The 26,768-nt window shown below is 35.7% G+C and overlaps 2 protein-coding genes across 4 annotated transcripts in view; both read right to left on the bottom strand.

Moving 5' to 3' along the window:
- Window positions 1–52: 52 nt before the first annotated feature.
- On the bottom strand, window positions 53–9,299 carry LOC137390261 (putative uncharacterized protein DDB_G0286901). The gene is made up of 4 exons (XM_068076595.1): window positions 9,259–9,299; window positions 9,024–9,177; window positions 6,312–7,403; window positions 53–703 (listed from the first exon to the last, which is right to left on the bottom strand). The coding sequence occupies exons 2-4, from the start codon at window positions 9,166–9,168 to the stop codon at window positions 261–263; spliced, it is 1,680 nt and encodes a 559-aa protein (XP_067932696.1). The 5' UTR covers window positions 9,169–9,177; window positions 9,259–9,299; the 3' UTR covers window positions 53–260.
- A 1,217-nt stretch (window positions 9,300–10,516) lies between these two features.
- The window catches only part of LOC137390047 (sarcolemmal membrane-associated protein-like), a 28,062-nt gene continuing 11,810 nt past the window's right edge, over window positions 10,517–26,768 (bottom strand). Inside the window, exons 8-21 of one of the 3 annotated variants that reach the window (XM_068076284.1) lie at window positions 26,521–26,677; window positions 24,130–24,291; window positions 21,148–21,339; window positions 20,828–20,881; window positions 20,660–20,725; window positions 20,480–20,542; window positions 20,165–20,227; window positions 19,178–19,240; window positions 18,130–18,246; window positions 17,791–17,866; window positions 17,644–17,685; window positions 16,070–16,223; window positions 13,725–13,928; window positions 10,517–11,325 (exon numbers count right to left, since the gene is read on the bottom strand). In XM_068076284.1, coding sequence (XP_067932385.1) covers window positions 11,233–11,325; window positions 13,725–13,928; window positions 16,070–16,223; window positions 17,644–17,685; window positions 17,791–17,866; window positions 18,130–18,246; window positions 19,178–19,240; window positions 20,165–20,227; window positions 20,480–20,542; window positions 20,660–20,725; window positions 20,828–20,881; window positions 21,148–21,339; window positions 24,130–24,291; window positions 26,521–26,677 — 1,506 coding nt within the window. In that variant the 3' untranslated portion in view covers window positions 10,517–11,232. The remainder of the gene's footprint in view (window positions 11,326–13,724; window positions 13,929–16,069; window positions 16,224–17,643; window positions 17,686–17,790; window positions 17,867–18,129; window positions 18,247–19,177; window positions 19,241–20,164; window positions 20,228–20,479; window positions 20,543–20,659; window positions 20,726–20,827; window positions 20,882–21,147; window positions 21,340–24,129; window positions 24,292–26,520; window positions 26,678–26,768) is intronic. The other 2 variants (XM_068076285.1, XM_068076286.1) reach the window with 2 other exon arrangements.

Raw genomic sequence — 26,768 nt, 5'->3', positions numbered from 1 at the left:
GGCTCATAAAACAGATGCCATTATTAGAAGTTCAAAAACTGGTAGCGATAAATGAAGGGAAAATGTAACACTTTATTTTCGGTATAATTTAAAACATTTTCCAGATACATGGCGTGCATATCAAGTATTCCAAGTAGGTCAATAAGAACACTTTATTTAATTATACATAAATAACCATTAGCAAATAAAATAGCTAATAAACCAATGATATAAACCAACTACAGATAAAAGTACTATAACAATGCAGGAGCAGGTAATTTTTAATGATTACCATTACCGTTCCCATTACCATTGTACCCATAGCCCCCGTGTCCATTACCATTGTTGTTTCCATTAGGAGCGCCACTCTTGTTCCCATTACCATTACCATTGCCATTACTACCATAGCCGCTGTTCTCATTGCCGTTATTATTTCCATTCGGGGCGTCACCCTCATTTCCATTACCGTTCCCATTACCATTGTCTCCGTAACCTCGATTGTCATTTCCGTTGTTATTGCCATTGTAGCCATTGCCAAAATTAACATTTCCATTGCCGTTGCCATCGTTCCCATAACCATAGTTGTCGTTGCCGTTGAACGACCCGTTGTCACCGTTCCCTAAGTTCTGGTTTCCGTTGCCATTTCCGTTATCGCCGTACCCGTGGTTATCATTGCCGTTATCATTGCCATTGTTCCCGTTGCCGTCATTGTCATTCCCATTTCCTATACCATTGTACACTTGGGAGTCTGAAATAAACATTTTTACAATGAGACTGACAAAAAGCCCGCTATGTCTAGCCTGATTATAACTTAGCCCGAGAACCTCACAGTTTATAGAACTCAGACGTTGAGCCTTAAAATTGAGGGTTTCTCTTGGTAGAATGGCACATACTAGCTAATAACTAGAATAATCCAAATCATAATAGTGTAAAATTTCACTTGTAATCAATTTTTTTATGGAAATATTAATTGGTACAACTGGCTGAATGACTCGTTCATGTTGCTATCAAGTGAGAATGACTCCTGATTATTTGTTTTACCGTGGTAAGCTATGATAACCATTAATATGTAATTGTGTGCTCTTAGATCAACTGAACAATATACATTCCATTTCAGAAACATCATATAATAATGTTAGCAATTTATCAATAGTCAGCTTTTCATGATGTACAGAGGAATTGTTGTAACATAAACTAACCTTTATTATAGTAATTATCTCCTCCGTATTCCAAGTAATCATCTCTGCCATATCTCTGGTAGCCATTTTCAAAATTTTCATGGTAGCTGCTTCCCCTATGGACTTCATGAAAGCTCTGAGGTTGATAGTTTGTACTATCATGAAATCTGCCATTTTTTTGAGGCTGGGTATCTCCGTTGAATCTCACAGCTACTTGAGCAGGATACTTAGACTGAGGTCTTAAGTGTTGGACAGGCAGGCTGTTGGCAGCCATAGCAAATCCAAGAACAAAGAGGAAGCAGTTCATTTTTGTGTTTCAGCTAAAAATAAAAGCGGTTACCAAGGTTATGGATAAACATTTACATCTTTAGAATTAGAATAAATATTATATTTTTACGCCTGGTTTTTCCTACTATAACTGCTTCCACAAAACTGTCATCAGTCCCTGAGACACCTAGGTTTAACTAGCAATCGCAAATTTTATAGTGCCAACATTGTTACGAAATTGGATACAATAGTGCACTTGTGAGGGTATAGCAGACAATTAGTTAACTGTTTAGTGATCACTGATTTGTGCAGATTTATGGCACAAAAATCAGCTAACCACCAAGCTGCGTGTACAAGTAATAATCATATAATAATAATCATAATCATAATGATAATATTATAATAATTATTTTGATTTATGAAGGAAGCTACAGAATATAAGCAACTCTATGTATAACTTGTACAATATTTTATCATTTTTAGCAAATAATAAGCTGACCAAGCCAATGTAAACTTTTCAAGTATGTTAGGCGATTATTCTTAACACCTGCATCATGTTAGACATAATGCTTAGATTCCCAGCCAAATAAATACAACATTAAAACTAGGTTGTGCATTTAATCATCTAACCAGCAGATTTTTAACAACTAATGTAAAAGCTTTATTTATACTACAAACATTGAGTACAGAAATTGTTACATCAACATTAGGTTCAGTAGCTGTAAGTAACCTGAATATAGCTGTACTGTACTATTACTTCCTACTATACACCTACATACCATATTTTCTTATTTACCAGTACTAATCACTAACTCCGTAACTAGAGACACAACAAAAACATTTAAAACTTACCTCAGTTACAACGATAAGTAAACAAGGTAACAGATAGACCTTGGCCAGTTTTCTTGCAAGCATGCAGATGTTTCCTTCTCATTTGATATTTATGTGCTGTTTGAGAGGAAACCGTTCAACAGCTGTTACTATGGCAACAAGATGATGACGGTAGTTAATGATTAGCTTTGATTAACTAAGTGTAGACATCCTGAGAGAGAAGATCTGGGATCTTACAGTCTCGAGTATGATTTATTTTTGTGGAAACCGTTTAAATTCTTCAAGTTTTATCATGCTGATAAGATATGTCGGCAGAGGTAAAGTGCTGATCAAGAGATTTAACAAAGTCTTGTTGTTTGCCACCCTTCATTGAATCCGGCCTTTTTCTTGACTGCTGAGAATTAAATTTTATGTATTCCTTTCTGTTGGCAGACGATATGTACTAAATTTTTTATGTACTTAGCTATAATTCACTACAATAGGTTTTCATACAACTGCGCTATAGGCTAGAGATGACAAGTAACCACTTGTTACCTGATGAGGGCAGCTGCATAAAAAGAACTTGTAGTGACTTTTAAATAAGTATTTTTTATTTTTATCAATATTATTATACTCCAAGAAAATTCGCTTTCAATGTACTATCTTCATTAATTAGCATTATAGTTGCACAAACTACATGTATATATATATATTCTTTGTAGATTAACTTGTACCGTGTTGACATTTCACCAGGTTTCAAAGTAACATTTGAAAATACAAGTCTGTAGAGTCTGCACCTTCCCTCCACCACCTCTGGCAGTATTTACAGCGTATGGGAGATTTGTTAATGCATCACACTTTTAACATGTAACTAAATGTAACAGCAGTGTTAGGAAGATTGATAAACCACGCAATAAATAATATATTTTGTTTATATTATGTTTTTCATATTATATTGTACCGTATCATATTATATATTTTATTTTATTATAGTTTGTTATGCTGAACTATATTACAGTTTGTTATGTCACAGTTGTGAAATATTCTACTGAATTTAATGAATTCGATTACAAATTTTAGTAAATTTTAATAGTATTTTATAGTAGAACTGTTCTCTCTAATGTTTATGAAGGTACTATTAGTAAATTTCTATGCACCTGACTTGTATTTTATATCTGTGATAATGTAAAGAGAATAACACTACTACTTGCGTACATATGTATAACGTTGTGCCAGAAATAACTTTTGCATCAAATCTTTCTGTAGTATTGTCTGACTGATATACGACTGTTAGTTCCTCAATGCAGATAAAATATTTTGATGGAATTGTAAGGCAGCCACATTAAGATAGTCGATTTTTCATGTAATTGAAAACCTAGCACTCGACATTTTGATCAGTTGGTATATCTACAGGAAAGAGAGGGAGAGAGAGGGGGGAGGGAGAGAGGGAAAGAAATAGAATGAAAATAAAGGCTAAAATAAAGTTTTAAAACAAGGCTACAAAAGAAGTGTAGGAGTTGTCTTCCTAAACACATAGACATAAAAACCACACAGCATGCTTTCTCTAACAAGAATCAGCTAAAAAATGAGGAATTCGAATCATTATTAAAATTTTTAAATAAATAAATTTTGTCTTTTCAAATTTATAGCATTCTCAAAGCTTCCAGTTTACTTAGCTAAGAACTTAAGTTTATACACATTTATATTTGTAACTTGTAATGCCTAATTATTTGAATATTATTATCAGTACTTTTATTATTGTAATAATAATAGTAAGTAGTAATGATTTAGTTGTTGCAAGTCTATGAAGTTTTTTGAAACCAGCCGGTCATATCTATCAAACTTTCTTATTAAATGAGAATTATCACACTAAAGTTTGTATGTATGTCTGAATACAAGTTGGCCACATACCAGCTAGTTGTAAAATATTACGCTAAATGACAATTTTTAACAAAAAATAAAATTTCTATATGGGAGCTGATAATACATGTAGGTTTGTCATTATAATAATAAGTAATGTTTTTTATATATACAATATAAGTAATAATAATTACATGTACTATAATAACAAACCTAGCCCCAGGTTATATGCGATTAAACTTTTATATGAGAAATGATGTCTTGTCATATCTCATGAAGGAGTTTCATATAGCACTGTTACAACTTGTCTACTAGCAAAGTCTATTTACAACTAGCTGGCATGTTGCCAGCTTGTATCTAGACATGTTGTTCTTTCCAAACCCCCTCCCTTAAGTTTTATAGGTTTGATAAATCTCTTTTGATAAGAATATTTTACAGATAGGATCAGTTGGTTTCCAAAAGTTTCACGGACTTGCAGCGACAAAACCTAATTGCCACAATTTACTTTTCATGGCAAGTCTGAAAGAAGCTGGTATTTTCAAAAAGGAAGTGCCACACAATAACTGTATGACTGACAAAAGCTGCCCATCAACTAATAAGTCATATATAGTTAGGAATGGTTTGTTATGGTGAATGTGGTTCATTAAGGTTGCTAAAATGTAACTGGCAAAATAATAAAATAGACAATAAGGAGATGATTTTAATATTATCCTATATTTTGTTGATAAACTTGAAAATTGAAATATTATAGCACGATAAAAGTTTTCAGAGTTATCAATTAACGCAATGCTAAAAACCTGAATTTGTTTTAGTTTTTTTGTCTGAACTTTTAATTTGATAGTTTATTTCTTCTGGACATTGTCTACTAGTATCTGCCTTTTAGTATCAGCCTTCTAGTATCTGCTTTCTAGTATCAGCCTTGTAAATCGATTGAATTACTTCTTCTTTACTCAATGATGCGATCTCTAGTTTCTTGACTAAATGCTATGAACCAGCAGCTACACAAGGCATACTTTACTAAAGCACATGACAGCAACTAGCGAAAACACTATAAATTAAATTATCATTGTCACTTCACCGTTATTATTTTAGTAACTTATCAAAACTTGTGAACCCATTTTTGCTTTTGCTTGTCAATGTCATTGTTCACTTATTCATAAATGACAATATTCATTATCCTTTTTAAAAAGTTAATTTGCCTATGATTAGTGATTGATAGGCCAATATGTCCTTGACCTTGATATTCCTTGGGGACTGACAAATAGATGATGTAGGGATTAGTTTGATAACCCTTCCCATAATTTAAAATCTTTGAATCTTAGCTTTTTAGTTTTAAACTATTTAAACTATTTCAGTAACTACATCAGGGGCATCTGTTGTTTATGTCTTACTAGCAGGCACGAGTGACAAGTTTCTTATCTTTCCCAAAGTTGGAAAATATTTGCTTTTTTAATGAAAACTAATATGCAATGCTTTAGGTGTACTTTGGCAATCTTGCTATTTTGATGTAAATGTTGTAGAGAGATTTAATAATATAAATATTACGTTAAACTCATATTTAATTTTACGTTGGGGTCAGTGCCAAAAATTACAGTATACCGGATGTGTAACCGAAAAAGCTATTTTGTCGAGCTTGTAACGCTTATATTTTGTGTATTCATGTAAGTGTGCTAGACCTGGGGCTACAGTGTCACATGATTTAAATTACAGTTATTAGACTTTGTTCCCAAGATAAGAGTTTGTTTGACTTTGTTCCAGAGATTAAGTAGTTACTAGACTTTGTTCCAAAGGTGAAAGCTTTACTTTGTGCTTCACTTGTTTTTCAAATTATTCAAAGCTTGTTCTTTGTAAAAGATTAACAAGTTTTATGTTGCAATACACTTTGTTTATTATACCATAATTAATTACCAAGACTTTTAAGTTCTTTTACAGATTATAGTAGTTGTAGTAGAATAAGAAATAAAATAAAACACCAGATAACAAATCAAACTGAAATTTGCTAGACCTGAATTACGACTAGTGAAACAGGATCACATCCTCATCAAAGATTGAGGAAGCCACCGTCGTAGGCTCCATGACCTCTCAAAAGTTCATCCAGCTTGCTCTTTGACATCTTAGAATTGTTTCCGTTGCCGTTTCCATTTCCGTTGCTACCCGATCCTTTGTTCCTGTTGCCATTTCCTGTGCCAAACCTATTTCCATCCCCATTATTGTTACCGTTACCATTGCCGTTGTCTCCCTTGCCTACATTGTTGTTGCCGTTGTTGCTGCCGACTTCCGAAGTGTCTGAACCAGAGCCACTGTTGGTGTTTCCATTCCCATTTCCGTTATTTCCAGAACCTCCGTTGTTGTTGCCATTGTTATTACCATTGTCACGTTGACCGTGTTTGTTCACTTGATAATTTGTGTTTCCATTGCCGTTTCCATTGCTGCCGGATCCGGAATTTCCATTGCCATTGGAATTTCCGTCATCGGAGTTGCCAGAGTTGCTTATGCCATTTCCATTTCCATTGAAACCAGATCCAGAATTGTCATTTCCGTTATGATTACCATCTTCGCTGTCACCGTCATTTTTGTTCCCGTTTGTGTTGCCGTTGCTCCCGGATCCCTTATTTCTATTCCCGTTGTCGTTCCCATTCTTACCAGAGCCTGTGTTCAGGTTTCCATTTGAGTTCCCATTGTCTCCCGTTCCTGAATTTTTCTTGCCATTTTGGTTTCCATTATTAGCGGAACCGTGGTTACCATTTCCGTTGGTGTTTCCATTGTCGCCTTCCCCGGAGTTGTCTCTTCCATTATCATTCCCATTGTCACCGCTTCCTTCATTTTTGTTTCCATTTGTGTTACCATTATTTCCTGTTCCAACATTCTTAACTCCGTTTCTATTTCCATCATTTCCTGAACCTGTGTTCATGTTACCATTGGCATTACCATTGTAGCCAGTGCTGATATTGTCAATACCGTTGCTGTTTCCATTGGCTCCTGAACCATGGTTGCCATTGCCATTTCTATTGCCGTCCTCTCCTGGTCCTTGATTTCCAGCACCGTTGTCATTTCCGTTGTCCCCAGAACCAGTATTCATATTTCCATTCGCGTTGCCATCTCCCGACTCGTCTTGACCATTCCCATAGTTTCCAGCTCCAAACCTTCCATCACCGCTGTTACCATAGCCATTTTCAAATCCATCATAGCCATAGTGGCCCATGCCCATCGAGCCTTGATAAGGGATGTAGTTCATCTGCCCGTCATAGCCTTCATACTCAACTCTTCCATTCAAGCCTCCATTTTGATTAAGCCCCATGTCTGCGAAAGCTATGGGAATAATAATATATATATTATTTTACTATAAGACAGATTGTTCAGCAGTTATACAATAAAATGAGATTCATGGTGAAAGGAGAACTTCGGTATTTTCGAGAGAATAATAATAGTAATAATAATAATGTCTTCTGTATAGTCTTTTGAGACTATACAGAAGACAGCCATCTTAGGAACAGCTCACATTTTGAGGAAGGTCCTCTCTTAGTGGAATTGAGGAAAATGTTGGATCCTTTGGCCTTTTGTTAAGACCCGGACTCAACACGGACTAAAACCAGTCACCTACCACCACACGACTGTGAAGAAAAACTTTTACAATAATAATAACAATGGGTAAGACTCTGTGAAGAAGATGAGAAAATGAAAAATTACAGTGCACTAAGGATGATAACGATTAAGTACAGATAGCATGGCTTTGGAATAATAGAGTAATAGCACTAAAATAACTATAATATTATTGAGAATAACAATAATGATATTATTAAAAATGATAATACTAATTAGTAATAACAGTATAGAACTGCACAGCTTAGACATTGAGAAGAAAGAGATTTGAAGCATACTATTTGTTAGATGACTAAAACTAGCTGAAATGCAAAATAAAGTTCTGGAACTCCTTGGTTAGTTTTTCTAACTGAATTTATAGCACAAAAATCAGCTAACCACCAACTTGTGTTTACAAGCAATAATAATAATGATAATATAATAATTATTTTGCTTTATGAAAGAAACTACAGAATATAAGCAACTCAATACATAACAGATATATTATTTGTAATTTTTAGCAAATAAAAAGCCATTTTAATGAAGACTTTTTAAGTATGTTAAGTGGTCATTCTAAACAGCTTTATCATGTTATAATGCTTAAATTCCCAGCCAAATAAAAAGAACTTTAAAATCAGATTGTGTATTTTATCATCAGACCAGCAGATTTTTAACAACACAATAGATGGCTACAAAACATCATTTAATCATTTACTCTGTCAGCAAGTGGTGCAGTTGTTTTAGTTTTTTAAAGTGTCATGTGTCAAATAGCTATGTACTGCAAGCAGTTTAGTTATCTTTTAACAATTTTGAAGAGTTGCTTAAATTTGTTACTTTCGCGTATAAAGATCATTTCTGTCATAAGCAATATCTGTTTTTAGTAGACGACACTGGCTTGCTAAATTTTATTTGTCCGTGTTCATATGTCAACTGCAAAAAAAAAAAGCTCAATTTTTCCTGAACAATCAAAAAATTCTTCATAACTATCACATTTATTAAAAAATGTAACGCTTAACATGCCTAAAATGTTTGGTCATATTTAATAAACATATTTTTACCATAATTAAAAATAATCTTGAATGTACGTTAATCTTTCCTTCCTTAGCATATTCTTAGTGTAAAAGAATGGAAATATCAAATAGTTTCTCTAGTAACACTAGATATGCAAACTATTGGACTAAAATCAACATCAGGTTATTTTCTTTTTAAATATTTTTAAAACTGTTTGTAAAAATAAAAACATCAACTAATTTTACAAGTTTACTTACCCTAGACAATGAAAAAACTCATAAAATATGAACCAAAATCAGTCTATAAAAAAGAATAAAGATGTTATTACATGCTACGTACCATCAAATACTTCCTGTCCTTGACCATAGCTATAGTCACCAGATGCCCTGCGCCCATTCTGATGACTGTAGTCACGTCGCCATTCATAACCTTGCACCAACAGAACTGCTGAGCCAGCCAGTAAGATCTCAAAATAAATCTTCATTTTTCAGTACTACAAGTAGAATTCGCTTTGTAAGAAAAAATGTTTCATTTACAGGTGCTAGCAGGTGATAATCACCATATGATGCCTTACCTAATGTTCTCCGCTTTCTGTTATCACCTGAGACTGGTAATGATCCAATTGTTCATCCGTCACCATTTATATACATATGATGTTATCCATAAATATTCATTACTTCCTGTACCATCTTTAAAATGACATGTTTACAAGATGAGCCGGTGGAACTTGACAAGGGCTCAGGTACTCTTCTGCATGACTAGGCAGCTTTGGTGCAATGACAGGTGGGTGACTCGGTAGTCAAATTCAAAGCTCGCAGTTTTGATTCCGGCAAGTACCACATTTTAGGACAATAAAAGACAAACTGTAAGAGCATTTTCATAGAGATCTTATCAAGTATTTGCTTTTCACAATGAGCTTGCGCAATCAAGTGCCATGGTTTTACGTAAGGCATTTATTTAAGTCATTCCTTGGATAAAATTTCTTGACAATTTTGGCTTTTCGAGAGAAAATATTTGGACAGTGTTCACCTGAATCAATTAACGATAGCATGGATGCCGTGAATTAGATTTCAAACTAAAAAAGCTGAAGGCGAATTTCTGGAGCTATTTGGAGCCTAAAGTATTTAATGACTTCCAACTTGAAGTTGCTATAAATGATTCCTTCAACAACTAAATAGTGAATTGAGATGATAGATATGAACATCATTATCACTAGTCAAGGCTGTTCAAAGCAAATTATATCATGAGATACAAATAAAGAATAGTAAAGCTATGCGCATTGGTAAAAAAGCTCTCTTTGCATAACACATTGATGTCAATGATGCAACTGTACAAAAGCGTAGCAAAGCCAAAAAGTATCTCATTGTTAATTTTTCAAGGTGTAAAGTTTTGTAACATTTCAAGGTGGCAGTACCTGTTGGTACAAGTCATCATTTTGAAAATGAATCAAATTTTAGCGTTAACGCGGTGTATTGCTTAATTGACACCGAATTAATTCGAGGTATATACAGTGACCTTGATGACACTCGGAGGATTGCTATTCATGATGAGTGTGAAGGCTGTCTAATGGTTCGTGATAAAATTTGCAATACTGTTTGTGTGCTACAATCGAGGGAAGTACTGTATTCCTTCATTGTGATCTATTACGGAACATTTAAAACTGGTTACTAGCCAATCGACTTCATCGCCAATTTTCTTTTAATAATATCATGAGCTTGGTGATTAGTGACAGGCAAAAATTCCAACATTAATAGACACTAGTAATATATTGGGAGGTGTGATTTTCCTGGTAATACACCCAGGACACGGTTGGGAGACAGTGAATATAGGTAATGAAAATGTTTGTATTTAAATTAAATATATTTTACATTTATAAAAAGTGAAGAATATATACATTTTAATTAGAATGCTACAAGAATGAGAGCAAACATCCGTCAAACACAGCTCAATTAGCTACAAAATTGGTTTCCAAGGTAACTAATTTGGAACAATGAAAGATACACATACGAGGGTAGAAAAATCTTGATGCTATGGTAAACTCAAAGAAATAACAATCCATCTCCACTATTATGCCCGGATGAAGAGTGGAAGATCACAGCCGGCTATGTAGAAACGAGATAATGTTAAAGTGCAGCAGAATTGTCCAATGTGTGAAGCAAATCCCACCAAACGTGTAAAAATATTCAGGCAGCATGTCGTTGATAGACAGCACTTGTGTAGAAGAATATAAACGATTTCATATGCTATCTATCAGGTCACATGATCATAGGTATGCCTTTGGTACTAGAGAAAGGGTAAAGAGGAACTGGTGTGGCTACATAAAGCCTGTCTCCTGGCAAGCACCTGAGAGCGTGGTAACAGAAATTTGGCATGTGCTGCCATTTGAAATAACAAAAATAATGTTATAAGAATGATTGAGTGACAGATATAGATATACACGTGCCACAAATCTAGCATCACATAGGAGGTCAGGGAGAGTGATTGCGTTCCTTCATCAAAATCTCCACAATGATATGAGCTGAGGCTGGCATGAGGTCGCGGAGGTGTATTAGCTGGCCGTCACCCGTGAGAATAAAGGATATAGAGCCAAAGCTACGGCCAACACTAGCACCATCAGTGGCAAAGTAGAGCAAAGTATTCCCTGAAAAGGACAGATAACCCTGACACATCGCTTTGACACAATCGACACGCTTTATGTAATCTGAAAACTTGAAAATAATTAATTCTTAAAAAGTGTTTGAGAACAGATTTTTCTGATAAGTGAATAAAAAAGGGGTGACTATACGACAATAAAAGAAAGGATTTGACATCGAATGCTTCAATTAGGAGAAACAGCTGAAGTAAACGAAACAGCCCAAGTGAATGGAAAAGAATCTGTGTCGAAATATTCATGAGCTTTTGTACATCCACGATTTAGGCCTATAGCCATAGAGATTTGAGAGAGTCAAACACAAAATAGCTATAACTTTCTAAACTGTTTATCGATTCAGTGTTTATTAGTGTTTAGCCCCACTTCCAGTATTGTGACCTCGTTATTCACCCATTCATATTTGTTCTAAAAGCTCATTGGTTATTTATTTGAACCGAAAGAATCATGGCACCGAAAAATTGTCAATCACTCTAGTTTCCCATTGCCGTGGCATTTTGACCTGACAGCAAGAAGTTTCAGCTCAACTTCTTGCTCTCATCACACTGAATCTGATTTCATCAAGGTATAAATGCCTCTATCAAACCATGTTTCACTAGTTGCGCAATGCTAAAGAATTCATGTCAATTATTCCAGCCATAATTGTCACAAACCAATTTAGGTCACGAATGCATTATTTCTTAATGAGCTACATTTAATAACAGGCAAATTCGAAAACATGGATTTAGTCATTGCTAAACAAGCTATAACTACGGCAAAAGGCTGCTTTCAGTATATAAACTGACATCTAGTTAGTTTGAATCAAAACATAAAAAATTGTCTCAATTAAAACCTATTAAACCAACTGGCCATACCTTCTTTAATCTCTAAACAAGCGCATTTGAATTACAATATCAAATTAGTTACAAGCCTTCACATTGCAAAAAGACAATGAGTAGGATTCTATTGATAAAATGTTTTAGTAAAGAAATTACTCCTAGATAAAAATTAATGCCAATAAAAAGTGATACATACGTACAAGCAGGTAATTTGAAGCATAGCCCTAGGTCTATGAAGACAATAGATACTTTTTATATGCAATTGAATAATTAATAGATATCAACATGTTCATTTGACTGTATAGTAAAAACACTGTTAGCATCATTTGACCATGAACAAAATTTTAAAGGTTGACTTGCAACAAAATTCACACTACAGTTATTTGGTATCAAAAGATTCACCATGTCTTACTCTGTTGTGTTGTAAGTGCCAAATATGTGGAAATGTGATTACAAGCTCTTAAAAGCTCAAAAACGAAAAGCCGCCGTAGATTGGAACCTCTTTATTTCGATGACGTAGTGACAAAATTTGGTTATCGTCTTGTCACGTATGTTCTCACGTGAATTGAAAGGCCAATACAAAGCTCAATATAAAACTTATCGTAGTACTAGTTTATGACAAACATTTCGGGTTTTACCGAAGACCCCGTATCAAATATAGATGCTCGCTACTTTACAGTTTTGTTTCGGCCTGGTCTAATCGGCAAGTCGTAATCTGATCATGTGACCCAATACTTCGCAAATAATTTCTGCAGCACTTTTCGACTATCACAAGTGACCAACAGGCTCGTCATGATTATCAGACAATGATATGTACTCCTTCAAGCTAAGGCTAACAAATTAAACTAATTTTTACGGTAAGTTATAAGATATCACTGCTAAAAGTGACAGCATTACGATGACGATAAAATAGAGGCGTAAGAACAATAGACATAGTTTTATTGAATGCGTGAAGTATATTTGTGAAAATATTTCGACGAATAAGGTTGCAAGAAAGTGTAAACAGAAACCATCTCTCACAACTACATCACATTTGAGCCGTTTTGGAAAGGGAATCCAAACTACGGCGGTCTCGTGTGGCTGCGATTTTCTGTTCGTTTTTGAGCTTTTAATAGCTTGTAATCACCTTTCCACATATTTTGCACCTACAACACAACAGAGTAAGACATGGCGAGTCTTTTGATATCAAATAACTGTAATGTGAATTTTGTTGCAAGTCAACCTTTAACGAAATATCACCAGAAGATGGTCAGGTTTTGTTTGCCATTGTTGGAGTTACCTTATCTAACCCACTCCAAATCGATAGTGCTTAGCATAATGTCAGTCAAGTACAAACTATAGTGATTAAGATGTGATATCACGCGCAACTGTGAATGATGTGGGAACTTCCTTTCAATAGTTAAAGGTTACAAGTGAGTAATATTAGTGGCAATTGATCAACTAGATGAAGAGAAACTTGGAGAACAAATGCTTAAACTATTTTAAGCAAAGTGCAAATAAGAAAGTGTATACACAAAGGCTAAAGCTAACGGGAAATATGGATTATAATATAGATGGTGAGAAGAGAAAACGTACGGATTTGCTCTTCTCAGACAACTGCCTATAATCCTCACTAACTGCGAGCAGCTGTTTGTTGACAGCATCGAGTCTCTGTTGAGCGTCGGAATGTAGGGCTTGAGTCGTCTCGACTTGCTCCCGTGTAGCCTTAAGTTCCTCAACAGATTGGTCATATTTACTAAGGAGTTCCTCGCGATCTGCTTTTTCTTTCTCCAGTTGCGCCTGCCACAAAAGATAATAATATTTCAGAAGATTTAAAGCTACCGAGGCCAACAAGGTCACTAAGTTAAAACGGATAATAATAATTGTACCAGCTTGTCTCCAAGAACACACCTTGACAACTTTAACATACTGTAGGTAGAGAGAGAGAGAGTTGAACGATATTTGTAAACTCCAGTTTACCTTGAAAACATGGTACACATTGGCAAGTGCTTGTACAGATCGTAAAGAAGTGGGACAAGTTTATACGATCAAACCTTGACATACAAAGTCAGTGTTCTGATATTTGTTTTGTGTGTCAAAACTGCCATATGTTAAAGCAAATAGACATATAAGATTATACATTGTGTTTCGCTCAATTAATTTCAAAGTTCAAAAATCTAATGGCAAGCACATTAGACAAACTACATACCACATTAAAGCAAATTTCTTAAACAAAACTGCAAAAACCAGAAAGAAAAAGCTATAAACTTTATACAAAAAACTAAATAAAGGGATAATGGGTAAAAAGAGGTTTCTTTAGTCATTTCACCAATAAAAACAAGCTAAATGAAAAATAGCTTTAGCAAGACAAGATATGGTTGGTGTGCAGGTAAACATCGCGGGTAGAGAGTCTCACTGAGCCCAAATTATGCTTAACTTATCCCCAGGGCTGATACTCCCCCCTAAAAGGCCCATTAGGTTCGGCCCAAAATCACGTTTTAGGGGGGTTTTCAGACCATGGGGCACTGTCAGTGAATTTGCTACTTTAGGGGGTGTTTCCACAAGCAAGCCAGTACAAGGGCCCATGCTCATTAAGGTTTTATTCAGCCAAAGTATTACCAAGAAATTGCACCGAAATTCCCGTTTTGATTTTAAAGCAGATTGCTGCTGCTTGCTTGCTAACAGGAAAGGAAGGGAAAAGAGACAGTCGACACTGCATCATCTTAGCAACCCTTTAGCAATATATTCAGAATGAGAGAGAGAAATCTTTATTTTATATATAGAATTAAGAAAACAACAACGCCTTCAAAATGAATGATATTTATTTCATTGATATTCATTATGTTTTTCTTTGTAAATGAAAATGATGACCTGATGGTTGTTTGGAATCAGTTTTATTAACCCTTTTGCAGGCATAGCGACATTTTGTCGTTTTGCGATACTGACGTTAGTGGGCAGAGCAACTATTATGTCGCCACACGAACGGTTTATATAAAATGATTTATGGTTAGCTAATTGCCTTTTTTGTTTAATTTTTTGCTAATAGTAAGCTACAATATGTTTGTCTCTGTTAGCAACAAAAAATAAGCCGCCTGCAGAAGAAATAACGATCGTTTTGCAGTAGCCTACTAAACAAACAAAAAATCCGAAATTAAAACGTATTTAAATAAAATTGAAAATTTTGTTTGTAGCTTTATTTTTTTTATTAATGCATGAATCATATTGGATGTTTAGCGGGGCGTGGAACCTGGGTGCCCTCTAAGGAACTCCCAGTGTTTAGGAGGTCTATTTAAAATTGATCAACCAGGCGATTGGGGGTACAATATCCAAATTCAAATTGACCAACCAGGTGATTGGGGGTACAATATCCAAATTCAAATTGACCAACCAGGTGATTGGGGGTACAATATCCAAGTCTGGGCCTATCCAGGTGGGTGTTTTTTTCAGAGTATCAGCCCTGGGAACTTATCTATCTATATTTTTGTTTTTATACTGCATACTTTCCATATTAAGTTTTAATTCTCACAGCCTCTCCGCTTTCTCTAGTTTCAGTCATTCTTTTTTTGTTGCAAACTTTTCACTTTCTCCTCTCAATTAATGTTAGACAACTCAGAATATTTTTAAAGAATTATTCCACAATGGTTTACCCATGTTTTTAATTTTTTTTCTAACTCTAAGAAAACCATATTCTTCTTTTTCCTTTACTTGTATTCAGGTAAGTCGAGGCATCATTGTAGTTTAGATACAACCTGTTGAGACATGCCTGCAAAATGTTGGCCACAAATTGAGGTTGCTGGACATATGTTAAGGATGAGGACATTGAGGGCGTTAGGTACACCTTGAGGGCATTAGACAAACCTTGAGGATATTGGACACACCTAGAGGATATTAGACAGACCTTGAGGGCATTGGACACATCTTGTGAAGGTCATTACGCATACCTTTAATATGTTACTCTCTTTCTGCACATCAGTGAGATTGTCCTTCATCGTTGACTCGCTAGTCTCCAGAGACTCCTTCCGCTCTTTCAGCTCAGCGTAAGATTTCTGCAGTTGCTGAATTTCACCAGCCAACTCGGCATTCTGGGACTTGGTACTGAATATACACAAACATATGGTTGAAGCGCAGTAGACATAAAAGACAAGGTGAATGTCTGTAACAACCTGTAGAAGAGCACCACAGAAAACCAGCTACTCAACTCGTAACCAGCTGCACTATGACCTGTGCGTCTTAGTTTCGGTTCCAGAGCAAGACTTGAATTCAATGTTAAATTTAATAGAGCCGAGACACATTCATAGTTTAGTTTAGGCAACAATATGCCATGGATGATAATGCCGAAGAGATCAATTTAGAAGAGATCAATTTAGAACATTAGCATGACAGAGTGCTTGGTTGGTCCTAGTATTGAATATGCCCATCTCTCACGAAAGCTCCTCTCTCTATGCATGAGAGGAAAGGCAGTCCCAACACATCTGAGAGAGGACAATAGAACAGCGGCTGTCACAAGAGACAGCAGCGATTAACTCATATGCCATAATTTAAATTTCAATAGCAGTTATTTTCTCATTACAATAAATTGCATATCAACAGTCCTACGAACACAAAACATGATGGCTAAGATAAGGTGTCACAAATCAAACCTGAACAAGCACCAGCTCTTCAGCAAGGAGATGAAGACCCAACAGCCTGCTATTCTACATCTAGCACAGTGTACTTGAGTTACACAGTGTACTTGAGTTACACAGTGTGCTTGAGTTGCACAGTGTACTTGAGTTACACAATGTACTTGAGTTGCACAGTGTACTTGAGTTACACAGTGTACTTGAGTTACACAGTGTACTTGAATTACACAGTGTACTTGAGTTACACAATGTACTTGAGTTACACAGTGTACTTGAGATACACAATGTACTTGAGTTGTGATTAAGATGAACTTACGCCAAGTTTTAGTATGTTTTATCAGAACGTATCGCTATTTTTCTATCATTTGTGATTGTTTTTGATGTTTGAGGTGATCAGACTGTCAGGATGTTTCATGATTAAAATTGACAAAACTTGATCGCGATTAATACACTTGATCAAGCTAAAGTGCAATTATGACGTCTGTAGTTGCAAAGAGGCTGACAGAATAAAGATGCGTAACACTGCAACTTGAATGCAATAGCCGATTTCAACTACAGCAATGATAGTAACTAGTGATGTCATTTTGGACATATTTTTTTCGTAGCGTTTTAACCGTGATTAAGTTTTGTCAATTTTAATCTCGCAACATCCAGGCAGTCAGATCACCTCAAACATCAAAAACAATCTCAAATTATGAAAAAATGCTGATATTTTCTGATAAAATCTACTAAAATTTTGTGCCAGTTCATCTTTAACATAAGCCCGGCCATTTGAAGACAACAACTAAGCTGTTTACGGAGCGTGTAATATTACGCACACATAAGTACATATATTACGTACACGTAAGTACTGTAGATACAGTAGGTGTTGTAAATAGACCGGCTGCACTCACCTGACTACATCGCTGCCTAGTTGACTGTTGTCCACCTGCAGCCTGGAATGAATAATATAGGGTGAGGAGAGCGGAAGAAGAAGGAATTAGCAAGGGATGCAAGTGTTACAGGCAAGCAAACATGGAAAAGAAAACCAGCCAGCTCACCTCTGTAGCTCCTCCTCTATGGACTGGACACGACGGCGCAGCGAGGCGCATTCTTCTCTTAAGGACTCACATTCTTCTGCAACGAACAGAGTGGAAAAACTCTAAATAAAAAATTAAATATTTGTGAACATAGATGTATCCATAAATAAAACAACAAACATAATTACTCAAGACTTCAATAAAAAACTACGCATCATAGGATCATTTAACAAAGCGAATATACATTCATGAGAGCATGCAGTGTGCTGAGAGAGAAGCATGCTGTTATACATGACTAGAAACATAGATTTGAGAAGATGACAAAAGCTATAAACCATGAGAGAGCATCGTAGAACTCACTTTTGTTATTGGAGACTTCCTCTCGAAGCTGAGAGCAATCCTGCTCTGACTGTTTCGCCTGCTGCTCATGTAACACAACCATTTCCTGCAGCCGCTCCTCCAGGACTTTGGCTTTCTCTACCAAACATAATGAGGGAGATGCGACACTCAAGGCCAATGTATTGATAACAAACCTTGGTTAAGCACATTTCGTGGAACTTTAGGCCAGAAGATGCTCCAAACAGTTCAGTCTCGAGTCAGCACTTTCATAAACACATGCAGAGTCAGCACTCCCATGAACACATGCGGAGTGAATGATTTATAAACTATTCCGCTAGGAGTAGATATAAAAAGACCTTTTACAAATCTATTGTCGCACATACATTTCGATAAAGCAACATGTTTTACATTTGGAAATTCCTTTTGCGGTAAGCAAAGAAAATCTTCAATAATAATTTTTTAAAGAAAACTCGACAGTAATTATTGACAATTGATCTCTAGTCTAATTCACATTACTTCTCAGTTAATGTGATCTCTTAAGAAACAAGAGGCCATGACAGTCCTACATGGTCATTCAGTTTAGAGTATTATTATGAGGAAGTATAACTTTAGTGGTGAATTTGTTTAGGTTGCTACCGCTGTATCTTTAGCAAAAGTAAAAATACATAAGTCAGATGATGCAAGATCGAGTCGACATTTTAAACCTATATATATTTTGTTTTTGTAAATTTTGTGTGTACCACCATGGCACCTAGAAAGAAGTCTGCAGGGCAGATTATTAAAGACATTTGTAACAACGATATTAATGAATATTTAATGACACTTGCTAGTTTATGGGAGTTATTATGGGCTGAGCTAGTTTATGGGAGTTATTATGAGCTGAGCTAGGAGCATTTTAAACAGTTGAGAGGAATTAAATATATTCCATTTATTTTAAATAGAAAACAATTGTTTGGAATATGAATTTTTTATAATCCGGCTGAAATCTGAAACAGATTAAACAAGTCTCATCTCAAGGTACAACCGTACTTGTTACCAGTAAAAAGAATTGGAGTCATCGTCCAGTTACCTTTAAATTCAGCAGTAGCGCTACTCTGACTTTCCACTTCTCTCTTTGTTTCTTCAAGTTCGTCTATAAACGAAATATGAAAGCAAGGTGAAATGTAGGAACCAACATACTCCCTATCAATTTACACTTCAAGGTGCAAATATATATACGCAAGACAACTAGAATAGAACCAAGATGGAACAGATGTGGTGTATGAACTCATTCTAAGGCTAGGCTAGTTATTATACACTAAGGCACTCACTGAATATGTAAGCAGGGTAAGGATGCAAGATTTTATCTATATACATAGATGCAAGGGATGACAACTTCTAGGATCAAAACAATAACCAACTTTCAAAGCCTTAAAACTGTTTAACTAATACAGTACATAAATAAACATGTCGACTTTCTACCAATATTTACAGCTGATATGTTGTACATTTAGATTTTCCTTTCGATGTATGCAAATAGAATCTTAAATAAAAACTATTTAGAGAAAACTCGACAGTAACAATTGATCTCTAGTCTAATTCATATTAACTCTCAGTTAATGTGATCTCTGAATAGTCAACAGGCCACGACAGTCCTACATGGTCATTCAGTTTAGAGTATTATTATGAGGAAGTATAAGTTTAGTGGTAAAGTTGTTTAGGTTGCCACCGCTGTATCTTTAGCAAAAGTGAAAAGAGATATGTCAGATGATGCAAGATGGAGTCTACATTTTAAACCTATACATATTTTGTTTTTGTACATTTTAGCTAACTGTATTGATTTACAGGCTTTTAAAGAAAGTGGCACCATCAATATAAAACAAATAGCCGAGTCTCTTGAGTAGCTCCGTGTTTGCCAAGTCAGTCACACAAGTACAAACACCTGCATGATTTTACAACTTTATTTTACAAAAAGCTGCAACACTTTCACATGACATCTAGTCTTGGAGCTCGGATTATAGCCAGTTAAGACAAGGATGAAGGAGAGAAGTAAATAAGACAGAAAGGGAACTTATACCTTTTAGTCTGCAGACATCCACCTGGTGCTGCTCCCTTACCACCCTCTCTTCCCTCAGCTCCTCTGTCAACACACAAGTAAGCATTAGTGACACACTTATTAGGAGCCATAAGCTAATCATTAAGAACACAGGCTAGACACCCAATTAGCACACTAACATCAAATACCGAAACTATCACCGTTGTTAGCATCTGCAAACACACAAGGTTCCCGTTCACCACTCTTTTAGCAACTATATTTTCATGTACATGTTTGACAGGTAAAACAGAGCCAGTGTATTACTATTAGGTGTAAGACTAGAGTTGTATCACTGACCCTGCATATTCTGTATGTTTAGATTGAGTTCCTCTGTATTTCGCTGTGCTAACTGTAACTCGTCTACAAAAACATGAAGACCATAAACTCTTGCGCACTCAGTAAAAAAAACATCGCAGTTTCTAACTTCAAGAGGCTGGAGTCAGCTCAAACGACCAATCAATACGATTGATCACGTACCTTCCAATGACTGTACTCGGTCGCTAGCGTCGCCAGAAGGCTCCATTCTGCTAGCTAGTAGCTCGGCTACAATATATATAATTCATACTGATTAGGATTCAATAGAAAAAATGTGAGTATAGTAAAAACGACAACACGAGAAGACAACTCCTAAATAACCATAAATACCTTTCAACTTGTTTACCGCTTCCTCGTGTGATGCCGTAATTCTCATTATTTCCTCTACAATGTAACACCACATAGCATCAAGTAATTGACTCCGCCATTGCATAAATATATTTCATTTTACATATCGACTTATGAGGAGAATCCTTACAAAATCATACGGTACATGTTGCATCTGTGCTTCACAAGAAATGAACATTCATGCCCACCATGAATACATGCCTAACAGCTCCTTACAATTATCTACACACTAACAGGTGCTTACTAAAATGGTAGCAGTACACAGTCTCAAAGGCAATGGTGATAACCACAAATATGAATACCTTGCAGTCGCTCGGTTGTCTGCTCCACGCTGGACATGCTTGGACTTGTCAATGTTTTGAGTCGATCCTCAAGAGAGGCAACTTTCGTCACGTATGAGACAATCTCTAACTGAGCCTGTTCAACACTTTGGTTTAACATGGCCACGTCCTCCTCCCGCTGCTGCATCTGCCCATTGACCTCGTTAAGCTTATCTACACAGAGGAATGAGCGTGATGAGTAAATGGCACAGTGAAAGCTAAAATAGTTTCGTTTCAATCAAAGCTTCCTATAGCATACCAGCAATACAAAAAGATTACCGTAAAACCTGTATTTGAACACCACCTTTATTTGAATATCACTTCTATTTGAGCGCCACTTTTATTTGAACGCCACGGATATTTGACCGCCACTATTTGACATTCTTAATCTTTACGAACCCACAATAGAAAATGATCAGTAGAAAAGTGTCCACAAAACTGTACTAATAATGACTCAATTACATCAATAACAATTAATTCCTTCCGTTGTTGTTGTTTTGTTGTTTTCCAACTCCAAATCTTTAGTTTTTTCGTTAAAACTTTGAACACAGCAACATAAAAATAATTAGTAACTGTATCAGGCTAATACTAGTTCCTTGTTCAACGCGGTTTTGATATTTCGATGTATGTGAAAAAAGCTTTCGCATTTATGATGGAATCTGCTACTGCGTATAGTGGGGCTAACATTTTGAGGCTATTTGGATTAAACACGACTTCTCTTTATTTGCGCGAGAAGTGTATATTCTAAATTGCATCGCGTAAAAGTTTTGCTCTGCTAAGAAATTGAATGGATGCTAATATCAGCTAGCTCAGCTGTGCAGAAGATGGGTTGAGGTCAGAAGACACTGTGAAAGGTATCGAACACCCAGAAGAACATGAAATGGTTCCAAACAGAAGCAACAATCAGAACGTAACTGGCCGAGCAAACGATGCTAATACTTTTGTTTTAAAAATGTTAATTTTTGTTTCTGAATGTAGTATAAATATGGTTTGCTTATGTCACTTGTTCTTGAATATATATTATAGCATTTGATAGATTATTATTATTTTATAACTTATAAATTTGCAGATTTATAGCATAAGATTTTATAGCATCATTGTGGTGATCTGATCTTACAATTGATCGACGCTCGTAACTCTTCTTCTATTGCACATAAAAAATTAGCTTTGGTTGCAAACTAGCAAACATATCTATGAGTGCAATGAGCTTTTATGCAGCTTTGTCAAATATAGTTATAAAATGAAAATATGCCTTCAAATTTAGAATTAAATAAAAAACTTCAAAGTTCCAACAAATTGCAACACAGGCTATAAGATTAACATAAGTTAATTTCAAGCAATAAATAGCAACTGGTAGAGACAAGTATCAGCATCCACGTACATATTTATTTAGAGGTCTACAACAAGTTGGAGGTAAGTTAGCAAACTTCTTGTATCCAAGAGGGTTTATGTTACTCTGCCCAAAAGAGAGTGCAAAATATAGGTGACATTCATTTTGCCCATGAAAGGGTTAAATTTATCTTCCCACAATTCTGACAAGGCGTTTGTAAATACAACACCACCCTTTATTTAAACGTCACCTCTAATAAAGGGCCACTCTATGGAAAGGGTTGAAAAATAGAGCGCCATGGCATTTAAATAAAGCTTTTAAACAAATAACTTTTTAGCAAAGGCTAGCAGGCTGTTAATCTTGCCATTTTAGGTTGATGACACATCTGAACATAAATAGTTCAGGGCACATTTAAGCAGTGAAATGATTGGTTGAGGGCATATTTGAAACCTGACATAATTAGGTGATGGCATATTTGAGACCTGAATGATTGGTTGATGGCATATTCGAAACTCGATATGACTGGTTGATGGCACATTTGAACCCTGACATGATTGGTTGATGGAGCATTTGAACCATAATATGGTTGGTTGATGGGAATTTTGAACCATGAAATGATTGGTGGGTAGCATATTTGAACCCTAACATGGCTGATCAATGACACATTTGAACCCTGACATGATTGGTTGATGGCAGATTTGAGCCCGAACGTGGTTGGACGATGGAAAGTTTGAATGGTACAGGGTTGCTTCGCAAATAAAAACTGAATTCATGGACACCCCTTATAGGCAACAGCCACTCCTCGGAGAGAGGGCCAATCAGCTGCTGCTAGATTAGGAATGAACAAGTCTAGAACAATATGCGAATTATCATTACTAATGCAAACTAGATATCCCACTTCAGTGTCCTTACATGTATTAACAGACAGTTAGCAAATTGAATTACTTTTAAATAAGGGATGGGAGAAAAAATCCCCGATTCGAAAAATTGGCAGTCATTGAAAGACTTCTTCAAACCTGCTGCCAAACAAAAATTCTTGACTATAACAACTACTGGAATGATTTAAAAAAAATCTATTTTAAAGCTGTTAAAAGCCGTTTAGACACAAAAACATTGACATAAAATTAAATGCAAAAAACATTATTTTTAAATACTTTAAATCAGAGGCTTCAGATCGCTTGGGTGAAATTCCTTGAAAATCACTATTGAAAGATACGATACTGGAGTCAATTGTTTTTGCCCGTCTGAAAATATCATGAAACCCAAAGAACATACGATGAGCAACCTTGACCTTGCACTCAGCTCTTCTTAAAGACAGTTAGCCAGTCTTCATGGTTAACCGATAGCAACTCCTCATCACGAAAGGAGTACAACTATTTTGGTGAGCTATTAGCAACATTTATATAGAAAGCTGTTACACATGCAAAGGTTACGCCACGGATAGTAACATCGATGAAGTCGTCAGTAGTCATCGACGTTCATATGGTTCTGCATGCAGCAGACGAGTGTGTTTAAAGCCGCACTGGCAAAAAGGTAAAACTCGGGCAAATTGCTAGAGCGTCTGACCATCTCTTCATCGCTTGATCAGCAAGTAACTAACTAACAGTGATCAAACAGGTAGAAATAATGCCTACTTTGAAACGATTCCACTTTACTATTAGACTCTTCAAGCTGGTGTGTGAGAGACTCTATCAGGGCAACCGGAGTCAAGGTCACCGGTTCCTCTTCTCTCTCTTCGTCACTCATGTCTCCATTCAGTCGCACCTTATCCTCTTCTCCAGATGATCTCAATTCATCTGCATTACATATACAGTATATATATATGTTTGATGCCTGTGTACTATATATACAATGTATATAATATATTATATATACTATTATGTATTATAATAATATATAATATATATAATAATATATTATATATATAATATTATATATATAATAACCTAACGGCCAATACAGAGTCGCTACTCATGGCAGCCTAGGAGCAAGTGCTCCCAACAAGGCAACTCTAAACAAAGATCTATGACTAGAAACGATCCTAGATGCAGACTGTGCAAAGATGCACCTGAGACCATATAACACATCATCAATGAATGCAAGCTGCTTGCCAGAAACGCATACACTGACCGGCATAATCATGTTGCAGGTGTTGTGTACAGAAGTCTATGTGATGTCTTAATAAACTACAACAGTGGTGGGAAGCTTTTGGTAAGGTCAATGAGATTTCTGACAAGCATGTCCTAGCAAACCAACCAGATATAGTGGTGGTGGACAATGAGAACAAGAGGGCTACTATAATAAATATCGCAGTACCCAATGACTACAATATAGCCAGCGAAGAAAACAAAAAAGTGGAAAAATATTACCCTCTTGAATAAGAGATTGAAAAATGCTGGGATGTAAGAACAACTGTAATTCCAGTAGTCATATGGACACTGGGCACAATAACACCTGCGCATAAAATGTAGCTTGCTCAGATACCGACAGCAATCAATTCAAGTGAGCGAGTTGCAGAAAAGTGTGCTATTGGGAACAGCTAAGATCTTGAGGCGAGTGCTGAAACTTCCGGGTCTCTAGTAGGAGACCCAAGTTAGAGCAGAAATTACCACCCATATGGGTTAACCGGGGTGAAGAAATAAATATTTCTATTATATATATATATGCTAAATAAATGCCTGACATTGCCCGGGTAATAAAAGTCTTTGCACAGAAAATTTCTTTTTATTTAACATATAACATCTGTTACCATTCTAACTTTCAAACGTCATATGAGAAAAGTGTTTTGTGCAGTTTAGATAAATTAAGAAAAAAAATAAAACAACTGTAAAGGTTTTCAAACTTTGTCAAACAACTGTAACTTTCAAACCATATCATGAGAAAAGTGTTTTGTGCAGTTTAACTAAATTAGGAAAAAATAAAACAACTGTAAAGGCTTTCAAACTTTGTCAAACAACTGTAACTTTCAAACTTCATATTATGAGAAAAATGTTTTATGCAAGTCAAATAAATTAAGAAACAAAATAAGACAACTATAAGTGTTTAAATGTGAAAGGGAAATAATTAGCAAGTAATAGCTAAATTAAGTCTGTTTTGCTACGATTATAATAAAAGATGATTTGGTAATAATACAATTAATACGAACTGAAAAAACAAAATAAAAATATTAAATATGTTGAGCTAATAACAACAATTTGTCCATAAAAGTATGTATATGAAAAAAGGTTACTGTTCCAGCAGAAGCTATCCATCATAACTTTGAGTACGACGATACTGGTACCTCTCGATAATGGTACAAATATAAAAATGAGATATCGGGCTGTCTTTGTCTTACCGAACAGAGAATGTAGAGGCTACTCCTACTCGAGATAATACAATTGTCCGCGTGAAAAGTATTAGCCTTTACCGGATTTAGCAATTGAGCCTTAACGAAAGACAGAAAATAGAAGTTCAAGAAAAGCCAAAAAGCATCGTGTTTCATAGAATTAATAGAGTTCATAGAGGTTAAATTAATAACTATATGAAATTCTATCGTGTTTTATAGTTAATAAAGTTTCAATTATTACATCATTTAGCGTATAAAATCGGGCGTATAAAGTATATAGTAAGAGCTTTGAATCCTAAGAGCCTCTGTGGTCTGGTGGTTAAACACTAGGATTTCATACATGTGGTTGCAATCATTGTGAGTTCAAATCCAGCAGAATGTGAGATTTTGATAGCTTTAGCCGGACAGACAAATATCCAAATTTTGAGAAATATCTGCACGTATATGGTACACAGTCAACAACCAGTGTACTCTGAAAAGATAAAGATGCAGCAACACTTTCATGACAATCCTTAATCCAACTGTCAGTGAAATGGAAACAGAAGATAAATCCAAACAATGACACATTAGAGCTAATATGTTGCAGTTAAAACTTGCTCGGTTATGATTCTGTGATTGGCCAATAGGGCATTATTTGCATTGAGGATTTTGACATTCGAGGAGCAGGATATAAAAGATGGAGATAACAACAAAGAGCAACCTGATTTAGATATGATGGGGCTGTGTGATTGTTGAAGAAAGGAAACCTTGGCCATTAGAGTGTCTTTATCAGCCAGTGATTCCTCAAGCTTAGCCTGAAGATGAGATCGGGCGTCTTCGTAGCGTACCAAGTCGTCATCCCGCCGCTGTTCCGCCTCCTGCAATGAGACTAGTCAATCAGAGTCAGGGAGGGATATAACAAGCTGAAACGTGCAGATTTAGCATTGGTCACTATAGACCAGCTAAGTG

This window comes from Watersipora subatra, chromosome 3, assembly GCF_963576615.1.
Source record: "Watersipora subatra chromosome 3, tzWatSuba1.1, whole genome shotgun sequence".
NCBI classification, from domain to species: Eukaryota; Metazoa; Bryozoa; class Gymnolaemata; order Cheilostomatida; family Watersiporidae; genus Watersipora; species Watersipora subatra.
The sequence above is the reverse complement of the archived record's forward strand: the minus strand, read 5'-3'. Positions and strand labels throughout refer to the sequence as shown.